General features: G+C 45.0%; 1 protein-coding gene across 4 annotated transcripts in view; it reads left to right on the forward strand.

Moving 5' to 3' along the window:
- Positions 1–10820, forward strand: part of SYNJ2 (synaptojanin 2) — a 117986-nt gene extending 107166 nt beyond the window's left edge. For 3 of the 4 annotated variants that reach the window (XM_004044878.5, XM_031012330.3, XM_055390993.2), the window contains 4 exons: positions 293–405; positions 1472–1580; positions 4555–4733; positions 7254–10820. In XM_004044878.5, coding sequence (XP_004044926.4) covers positions 293–405; positions 1472–1580; positions 4555–4733; positions 7254–8000 — 1148 coding nt within the window. In that variant the 3' untranslated portion in view covers positions 8001–10820. Of the gene's footprint in view, positions 1–292; positions 406–1471; positions 1581–4554; positions 4734–5517; positions 5668–7253 lie in introns of all 4 variants that reach the window. The other variant, XM_019029957.4, reaches the window with a different exon arrangement.
- Positions 10821–11052: the final 232 nt, after the last annotated feature.

Raw genomic sequence — 11052 nt, forward strand, 5'->3', positions numbered from 1 at the left:
TCGTTTTTATATCAGATCTGAATCCCCCAAGATGTTAAAGTTTGCATTCTAGTAATGCTTCTCCAGATCATCTACATCAATAGGCACACACTGGTAGAATCAAGTGAGAAACTCCATAGAGAGTCAAGGAAGGCCTGGCTCTGTGGGTGCCCTAAGTGCCGAGTGAGTATTCGGACCTCACCGTGTCTGTGGTCTGCTGGGACATCCGCCTCGTCTAGTCGGGCTCCTGGCAGCTGGCTGGGAAGTTGTGCCTTCACTGAGATTGAGACTCTGCCCTCGTTGGTTTTTACAGCCGGTTTAATGGTGAAAAAGTCGGCTTCAGATGCGTCCATCTCCTCCGGCACCCATGGGCAGTATTCAATTTTGCAGACGGCAAGACTTCTACCAGGAGCACCTCAGCAACCTGTGAGTTCTTCTGCATACATTTCAATCCCAAGGGTTTTGCCCCCGGGATAGTGTGGGATCTCTCTTCTCAGTGAATATATAGATTTATGTGTCTTTAACCCTCTACCTGCTCACCGTCTCATCTCCAAACCCCATAACCCTTCCTCGCAGGTTCTCCATAGGGCTTTTAAATGGCTGTATGGAGTGTTCTAGAAAAAATCACTTTTGATGAAAAATCCCAAATATCCCTGGTTTCCATACTCATCCATTTCTCTCTCTTCCCATTCTTGCCTCTGCCCTTGGTGTATGGGCAGAGCATTGCTTGGTAGAAGGGAAAATGGGAGAAATTCAGGTCATTATCCTGGGAAAATGATGATCATTCTGGAGTCAAGTTGGTTGAGAGAAGAGGCTAAAAAGAGATGTAAATAATGAAGTTGGGGAACACACTAGGAAGACTAACAGCCATAGAGGATTGTGGAGGTGCATGGTTCCAGAGGGTACCATGAGCTGCTGGGGAAGAGAGCAGGTGAAGGCAGGGAAGTAGAGGGGAGAGAGGGGAAGCTGGGTGCTAGGGGGAAACTGCTATGACCGGGATGCCTCTGGGGTGCTGGGCCTGGTTAAGTGCTTGTGCGGCCCCAGCAGGTGGAGGGGTGACTGAAGGCCAGTGTTTTACGGTAGTGAAAATAGGTCATAAAGGCAACCCACATGCTGAATGAAGAAGTAGAAAAAGCACTTTTAAGGAAGGTATTTTAACAACTCAGTGGGACCATGGAAAGAGTGGCCTCTTATTTTGCTTTCTGGCTTTCACCTGGTTATTGAAGAAAAGATAGAAGATGGTCTGTCCATATGCAAAACTCTGTAATCACCCGGCCTTGAAGACCAGGGTCATGAGGTCTAAGTAGTACGGCACTCTTGGAAAGAGAGTGCTCCAGGGAAGAGAGGATTGCAGGGTGTGGTAGGGGCTGGAGTTTGTATGGTCAGCATCGTCTGGTGGAGCCCTGCGCAGACCCACGGGTAGCAGATACGCCCCACGAGGCTGTCCTCCTGCCTCTGCTGATACTCTGCTCTTCCTCATTCTGTCCTCAAGCCCAAGGCTCGGACTGGAATAAGTAAACCTTATAATGTCAAGCAGATCAAAACCACCAATGCCCAGGAGGCAGAAGCAGCAATCCGGTGTCTCCTGGAAGCCAGAGGAGGTAGGTGCTTTCCTGGGGGCAGGGGAAAAACCAATTCTCCTTTTCTTTTCATCTCCCTGCTAAAAGTGGTCTAGAAACGAAAATAACTCTTTTTATTCTTCTGGAGGCAATATTAAATGAAAACATCCTTTAGCAACATCTTATATAAATCTATACTAAGATTGATTCTCCATTTAAAATTGTATTTTCAAAATTCTGTGTGTATATAAAAATCATCCCAGGGCTATTAAGCGGCATCTAAAGGAGAGACCGAAATAAACCAAAATGAGTTTTTAAAAAAGGTGAATGCTGCCGGCATGAAGTCATTCTGCCAGCTCTATAAAACAGAGACAGTTATAGTGTTTGTCCTAATTTCAGGCACAAAATCTACCTTTTAAATCACTGGCAAGTGGAAATAAAGTTTTTAGTGTCAGGCAGGGACCTCTTTCCCACCACACTATTTTTTGTTGCTGTTACTTCAACCATGTTAGTTACCTTGGGCTCTCCCCCACTTCATTCATAATCACTGGTAATTTACACTTTTAGTTTTGGCCTTGGCTTTGTTCCAGAGTCTCCTGGAGAGGAGAGTGTGCCCTTTTCTTCGTTTGTTTTTTTTTTGTTGTTTTTTCGTTTTTTTTTTTGAGACTGAGTTTCACTGTCAGCTGGACTGGAGTGCAGTGGCTCAATCCCAGGTCACTGCAACCTCCGCCTCCCAGGTTCAAGCAATTATCCTGCCTCAGCCACCTGAGTAGCTGGGACTACAGGTGCGCACCCCCATGACGAGCTAATTTTTGTATTTTCAGTAGAAACGTGGTTTCACCTTGTTGGCCAGGCTGGTCTTGAACTCCCAACCTCAGGTGATTCATCCACCTTGGCCTCCTAAAGTGCTGGGATTACAGGTGTGAGCCACCGCACCTGGCCGAGTGTGCCCTTTAAAAAGGTGTAAGCAATCACCATTGCTTAATTTGCTTTTAGTCAGCATGTTTAACTTCTTTGGAATTCTCAAATAATATTTAAGGGGGCATGAGTTAAAAGGTCGAGAACCACTGTTGTAGAATGATACTGCTACAAATGCTTTCTTTTTTTTTTTATTTTAGAAAAATAACTAAAACTAGGCCGGGCGCAGTGGCTCACGCCTGTAATCCCAGCGCTTTGGGAGGCCGAGGCGGGCGGATCACGAGGACAGGAGATCGAGACCATCCTGGCTAACACGGTGAAACCCCGTCTCTACTAAAAATTCAAAAAATTAGCCAGGCGTGATGGTGGGCGACTGTAGTCCCAGCTACTCAGGAGGCTGAGGCAGGAGAATGGCTGAACCCGGGAGATGGAGCTCGCAGTGAGCCAAGATTGCGCCACTGCACTCCAGCCTGGGTGACAGAGCAAGACTCCGTCTCAAAGAAAAAAGAAAGAAAGAAAAATAACTAAAACTGTGGATATAACAACCCAAGTGTCCATCAGCTGATAAATGGATAAACAAAATGTGGTCCATCCATACAATGGAATATTGTTCAGCCATTAAAAAAAAAAAAGAATGGGGCTGGGTGCTGGGTGCAGTGGCTCACGCCTGTAATCCCAGCGCTTTGGGAGGCCAAGGCGGGCTGATCACGAGATTAGGAGATCGAGACCATCCTGGCTAACACAGTGAAACTCCGTCTCTACTAAAAATACAAAAAAATTAGCCAGGCGTGGTGGCACGTGCCTGTTAGTCCCAGTTACTCGGGAGGCTGAGGCAGAAGAATCATTTGAACTGGGGAGGCAGAGGTTGCAGTGAGCCGAGATAACGCCACTGCACTCCAGCCTGGGCGACAGAGCTAGACTCTGTCTCAAAAAAAAAAAAAAGAATGAAGTGCTGATACGTACTACTTCATGGGTGGACCTTGAAGAGATTATACTATGTGAAAGAAAGAAAAAAAGGCCACATAGTGTACCATCCCCTTTTTATGAAATGGCCACAGCAGGCAAATTCATGGGGTCAGAAAGTTCTTCGTGCTTTCCAGGGACTGGAAGGAGGCCTGGGTGGGGAGTGGCTGCTGTGGGGCTTCTTTTTTGTGTGATGAAAATGTTCTGGAGTTAGATCGTATGATGGTTGCACAGCTTTGTGAATACACTAAAAACCAATGAATGGTACACTTAGAAAGGGTGAATTTCACGGTATGTGAATTATATCACAATAAAGCTGTTAAAAAAAAAAAAAAACTCTAGAGATGTAGATGTTAGTAGAGGTTTGAAATCTACCTACAGTCCCAGCTTAACACTTTCTTGGTCATGGCCCCATTGAGATTTTGATGTCTTTGGATCATCTACCCTGAGAAATGTAAGTACACATGAGACCGCATATGATCTCAGGGTCTCACTGGTCCCCATCCAAACTATCCACAGACCCCAGATCACCACCCCTGCTAGGAAGGTGAGCATGAAAACCTGGGACTGCTGGGTGCGGTGGCTCACGCCTATAATCCCAGCACTTTGAGAGGCTGGGGTGGGAGGACTGCTTGAATCCAGGAGTTCGAGACAAGTCTGGGCAACACAATGAGACCCTCTCTCTACAAAAATTTTAAAATTAGCTGGGCGTGGTGGTTCGCACCAGTAGTCCCAGCTACTTGGGAGGCTGAGGTAAGAAGACTGCATGAGCCCAGGAGTTCCAGCAACATAGTGAGACCTCATCTCTACTAAAAATTTTAAAAATTGGCTGGGCGTGGCAGTGCTCACCCGTAATCCCAACTACTCGGGAGGCTGAAATGGGAGAATTGCTCGAGCCTGGGAGGTTGAGACTGCAGTGAGCCGTGATCATGCCGCTGCACTCCAGCCTGGGTGGCAGAGCGAGAGCCCATCTTAAAAAAGAAAAAAGAAAAAAAGCTGGGACTGAACCTAGCTGATTACTCCTGAAATACACTGAATTAGTAAATGACACTTAGGATGTAGACTGTCTAAGGACGAAATCATGCAGTGAATTGCCTTGTCCTTTACACTTCAGCCATGTGGTTTTATGTTTCAGGTGCCTCCGAAGAAGCCCTAAGTGCCATGGCCCCAAGGGACCTTGAAGCATCCTCTGAACCAGAGCCCACACCAGGGGCAGCCAAACCAGAGACCCCACAGGCACCCCCGCTCCTTCCCCGTCGGCCCCCACCCAGAGTTCCTGCCATCAAGAAGCCAACCTTGAGAAGGACAGGAAAGGTAAAAGCCTGGTAACATAAAACCTCTTACTCCTAAGTTGCTCACATGTCTCGATAGATAAGAATTGTGGCTTGTAATCCCAGCACATTGGGAAGCCGAGGCAAGCGGATTACGAGGTCAGGAGTTCAAGACCAGCCTGACCAACATGGTGTGAAACCCCGTCTCTACTAAAAATAGAAAAATTAGCTGGGCGTGGTGGCGCACGCCTGTAATCCCAGCTACTCAGGAGGCTGAGGCAGGAGAATCACTTGAACCCAGGAGGCAGAGGTTGCAGTGAGCCGAAATCGTGCCACTGCATTCCAGCCTGAGCAACAGAGTGAGACTCTACCTCAAAAAAAAAAAAAAAAAAAAAAAAAAAAACAGATTTGCATCTCACAGATAAAAATCTAGTTCCCTATGGACATCCTCACGTTCATGAGTCCCAGACGCAGGTGTGTCTTTGGGGAAAGGTTTGACAACTGCTTCTTCCCTCATATCCTACTGTGTCTTGGCTCTGGCTGAGAAGAACGAGGAGTCCATTGTCTGGCACATTGTCAGTGTGACAAGAACAGCTTGGAGGTATTATGCTTCCTAAGTGTTTTGAGTCCCCAGAGGGAACCATAGTGGGATGCTTTTCCCCACGTGTTCTGGTACCGCCCATTTGCGTGTGGTCTGTGTTGTGTGCACTTGGTTTCAAGGCATTAGGAAAACAGTAACCGATTCCCAGATTCGCCGTGTTCACATGCTCTCATGCGGCCTCAGCCTACGAGAGGTTCCACAGCTTTTCTTGCCACTTTTCTTGCAGATTGTTTTTTGCTCTCGCTCTCAAGCTTCTCAGCCTTGCTTACTGCTTCAAAGACATGAGTTTGTAAGGACAGTAGCAGCCCAAAGACTGGCATCTGTAGACACATCTGGATCTTCCATTTGATCTCAGTGTTCTAGTAACGGACCCTCGGTAATCCCTTCCTGGTCATCACAGCACGATGCTGCTTCCCCCCTAGAGAGTGTGAGGGGGCTTCAGCCTCACTCTTGACAGCGCTTGCTTTGTATTTCCTGGGTTGCTCTTCTGTCCCACATTGGCTCATTGCCATCCGTCCCTTGTCCATGCTTCCTTACAAAGTGGACCTTTTTCCTCCGCCTCTTCCCTGTTCAGATGCTCCTCGACTTAAAATGGGGTTACGTCCCAATAAACCCATCGTAAGTTGAAAAATAGCATGTCAAAACTGCATCTCATACACCTAACCTAGCAAACGTCATGGTCTCGCTGACCTTGAACACACTCAGAACACATACATTAGCCTACAGCTGGGCAAAAAAATAAATAAATAAAAAATAAACACCCATCCAACACAGCCTATTTTATAATAATAAAAATAAAAGATCAAACTTCAAAAAAGTATGCTTTCTACGGAACATTAGCGCTTGTGCACTAGGGTGAAGTGGAAAATCCTCAGTGGAACCATTGTAAGTCGAGGACCACCTGCTTTGTCTTTTCTTGTAAAAGCCAGGAGCAGAAATAGATTCATTTTCCCAACCTGCTGCACAGGAGTTACAGTAAAAGGCTGTTGGAAAAGAGACTTTGTTTGTTTTTAGTTTGTTTTCTAAAGAACCAAAGAAACACTGAAACGCCAATGTTTAACTAGTCTACTGATCACCTTTTCTGAACAAAAGCTTCATTTTGCCTGTGCAGTTGTTTTCTTTGTGATAGATTTGAACCAGAACCAAGGCAGTGTCAAGGTTTCCATTCTTTACCAATATTTAAGTATAAAAGATTCAAGGAGCTGGGCACGGTGGCTCACGCCTGTAACCCCAGCACTTTGGGAGGCTGAGGCGGGTGGATCACCTGAGGTCAGGAGTTCGAGACCAGCCTGACCAACATGGTGAAACCCCGTCTCTACTAAAAAATACAAAAATTAGCCAGGCATGGTGGCAGGCGCCTGCAATCCCAGCTACTCGGGAGGCTGAAGCAGGAGAATCGCTTGAACCTGGGAAGCGGAGGTTACAGTGAGCTGAGATTGCGCCATTGCACTCCAGCCTGGGGGACGGGGCGAGACTCCTTCTCAAAAAAAAAAAAAAAAAAAAAAAATTCAAGGAGAAAGTATATCCATTAGTCCTTCAGTTAGCTTATGTTGTAACACAAGTTACTTCACCCTAGCATGATACAGACCATGAATCAGCCCAGGTTGCAACTTCAAAGAGTGTTTTCAGAGAGGTTTGCTTTCAGTAAAGGAAGAGCATCACCCCATGTCCTAAAGGACAAAGAAAAGTTTGTCTCTGATTATTTACTGTGGCCCTGGTTTTAAAATTTCCACTCGTTTTCATTGGACCTGCTGGTGTGACCTCATAAATGTGTGTTTCTCCTGTGCTTTTTCTTTTTCTTACCTGGTCACATTTCTGGCACCCCACACATTCTCAAATCTCGAATTTGCTAGAATGTCCGCTTGGTCTCATCTCTGTTCTCTGCTGGCCACTCTGTTCTCTGATCCTCAGCTGCCTAGTTATTGGCTTCTTATTTACACTCTTTGTCCCACCTTTTCTCAGCCCCTGTCACCGGAAGAACAGTTTGAGCAACAGACTGTCCATTTTACAATCGGGCCCCCGGAGACAAGCGTTGAGGCCCCTCCTGTCGTGACAGCCCCTCGAGTCCCTCCTGTTCCCAAACCAAGAACATTTCAGCCTGGGAAAGCTGCAGAGAGGCCAAGCCACAGGAAGCCAGCATCAGACGAAGCCCCTCCTGGGGCAGGAGCCTCCGTGCCACCACCTCTGGAGGCGCCGCCTCTTGTGCCCAAGGTCCCCCCAAGGAGGAAGAAGTCAGCCCCCGCAGCCTTCCACCTGCAGGTCCTGCAGAGCAACAGCCAGCTCCTCCAGGGCCTCACTTACAATAGCAGTGACAGCCCCTCTGGGCACCCGCCTGCTGCGGGCACTGTCTTCCCACAGGGGGACTTTCTCAGCACTTCATCTGCTACAAGCCCCGACAGCGATGGCACCAAAGCGATGAAGCCAGAGGCAGCCCCACTTCTTGGTGATTATCAGGACCCCTTCTGGAACCTTCTTCACCACCCTAAACTGTTGAATAACACTTGGCTTTCTAAGAGCTCAGACCCTTTGGACTCAGGAACCAGGAGCCCCAGAAGAGATCCCATAGACCCAGTGTCAGCTGGCGCTTCAGCTGCCAAGGCAGAGCTGCCACCAGATCATGAACACAAAACCTTGGGTCACTGCATGACAGTCAGTGACCAAGACAAGAGGACAGCACTGCAGGTGTTTGACCCACTGGCAAAAACATGACTGAGCGGCTTTGAAGGCTGCAGTCCTGTAGAATGCATACCTTCCTCCCTCTAGGCATCGATCGCTCCACCAGAAGAGACATCTATTTAAAGGCACACTGGCCAAAACATTTGTGCATCTGTCACTCTTGTGTAGTTTACAAAAATCGTGTCTCTTATTCAGTAAGATGGTTAGTCAGCCACCAAAATATATTTCACTCAAGGCTTGTACATCTGAAGTTTCCTCTTCAAGGAATGGGAACCTTCCTGTTAAATTCGGTGTATGGATTTTAAGAAAGGAATCTAGCCAATGAGGTCCAAGAAGTTCTCACCCATTGAATTTTTAAATGGCTGTTCAGTTCATGTTGTACGTGGTGGGGATTTGTCTTTTGTTTTATTTGCATTTTACGGATTTGGTATAACATTTTGGGGAGCCACCTGAAGGTTTATGTATAAAGTAAGGATTAGAGAAAGAGGTCGTTGTGACCATTAGTAGCTGTCCTGGCCCACTTAAACAAGGTTACAAAAAATCAGAGTCGGAAGCAGCCAAATAGGTCAACCTAATGACTAGACTGTACATTCCCATGAGCCTTCATGTTTAAGTGTGTACATGTGCGTTAACCTTGATGATGTGTGAATCCCGAGGGAGCCGGTGGCATACACCGTTAGCTTAACCTTAGCTTGAACTAGCTGAAGGCTCCTGTGCCATGTCTTAGACATTGCATGCCCTATCAATTACTATAATCCTGAGCCATGGTGTGCTACTGAAACCAATTTTTATCCACCATCTAGTCCTTATTAAATGAAACCTCACGGATCCTTTGTTCCGCTTATATTCCATGCATACCACATAAAAGCACACAGTGCGAAAACTCTTGCTGACACGCGATATTGATTCTCATTGTTAGAATATGGAGAGTGTTTCAGCCTCGTCTGTCCGGCTGGAGCTTCGGGATGGAAAGTGCTATGTGTCCCTGCCTATAAGAATCACCAGGCCAGTGTTTCTGGGTTTGCTTGTCTATATGTTTGTCTATATTTTTTGCCTATATATTTTTCCCACGTTTCCAACAGCACTTCTCACCTATTCAATAATTGAAAAAGACATTACCATAGTGCTTTACATTTTTAAGGTAATGTTACAAGGTCTGGAATCCATTTGGAGCAGATACCGTGTTTTCGCTATTTAATAAGAAGTTCAGTAGTGAAATCTTATTGTACTGCCTGTTGTATCTGGGAGCCTCGTACGGAGGCTCGCACAGCAGTGATCAAGTGTCATCCCTTACGTGACTGGGGGATGTCTGTCCTAAAAGCTGACCGCAAGGATAGTAAGGATCATCTTGCCTGGGCTATGCCACTGTCTTGTTACCAATTAGACATCTGGAATTTCATAATTAGTTTTCATTGTCACTATCAAGATATATTGCAGATTACTTAAATCTGGCCATCAAAACAAAATACGTATCTCTTTTCATCTGAAAACTAATACCTGGAAAAGGATAAAAAAAAAAAAAAAAAGGAATCCGTGACCCACAGAACTAGACAGATAAGATGCATAGTTGACCAGTCATAAAAGGCGGTGTTTAGGTGATCAGGATGCTGTTGGTGGCATTTACGTGCTTTATATGATTTTTACCTCCGTAACAAACACAAGAAATAAACAGAATGGTCCTTAACAGAGTTTGGGGGAGAGAGCAAGATGGGTTCCTTGGAGAAGCTGATTTGCCAAGATGCACATCGCTCGCTATTAACAGGCAGAGTCATAAATAAAATGAAATTGAAGAATTCATTCAAATGCTCTTTTCCCTATAACCTCTTTTCTCACCAAAAAGGAGATAAATTTGAAAACAGATAAATGTAACAACCAGTCAAAGAAGCAGGGGAAAAGTAAGCTCCTCCAAAGTTGCTTGCAGTGCTGGAAATAGATCTCATTTTTAGGTTTTCTCTTCGTTCCAGATAGCAAATAAATGGGACAGAGAATAAAATTTTTGTTAAAATATGTGCTCATCTCCTAAGTAGCTCTTCAGAGTCTGACCGTAAGTAAAAACACACAGAATTGTGTTGACTGGGGGAGGTGAATCACAAAAAAGTTACGAGGAGTTTAAGAGTTAAATATTATTTGATCGTGGCTGTCAAATTTAGTGAACAACATAGATTGGATTTGGAGTTGGTAGTAGGTATGGTTCTCATACCAGAATTCTCTTAAAAAAAAAAAAAAGGACAATTGGAATTGCCTTATTTATTTTTAAAATCAATGCTTACTAGTTGGTAGGATTCCCAGGTCAGCAGCAGAGTTGATTAAATAATCTTGACAATGGGCAGCTGCCATCTTGGGGGATTTCATTCTGTGGTTTTTTAAATGCTTCGTCTTTGATGCTACCATCCAGGGCTTCTTATTGTGACCTTGTAGCTTATTTTGTTCCTGCTGTTCTCTAACATGGTGCAGTTCACGCACACTGGTTTAGGTACTTCACAACTCACCATTGTCTCTCTGACCCCAAGCCTAGTCCCTTTTACATCACCATCTTCTCAGACTTCTTGCCTATTCTTAAAATATGTTTTGGTTAATGATTGAATTAGGACATCAGCTTAAGCAATTCCTGTAACGTTTTAACGTTGTTGAAGTTCAAGGCACATAATAAAATTCTCCCTGATGTGTGTGTAAGTATAAACAAAGTAATGTATCAAAGCGTTCACTTTATAATGAAGTCATTTCATTGGGAAGGAAAGCTGCAAAGATTATTGGGGGACTAGTGATTAATAAAATCCTGTAATATTTTTTGAAGTGAAAATTTGTACTGAAATTGTACGTGATACCTATTAAATGTTTTTGTCTTTTTTTAAATTGGGTTTATTTCTTTTCAGATATGAAGAGAACCTTAGAATGTCTTTGGCTACCTTCTGTTCTGGATCAAATGTAATTACTAGTTATTTAGTAATTCCTCTTGAGTTTGGGGTTTTGGTTTTTTGTTTTTTTTTTGTTTGTGTTTTTGTTTTTGTTTTTGTTTTGGAGACAGAGTCTCACTCTGTCGCCCAGGGTGGAGTGCAGTGGTGCGATCTTGCTCACTGCAACCTGC

The sequence above is a fragment of the Gorilla gorilla genome, chromosome 5 (genome assembly GCF_029281585.2).
Source record: "Gorilla gorilla gorilla isolate KB3781 chromosome 5, NHGRI_mGorGor1-v2.1_pri, whole genome shotgun sequence".
Lineage (NCBI taxonomy): Eukaryota > Metazoa > Chordata > Mammalia > Primates > Hominidae > Gorilla > Gorilla gorilla.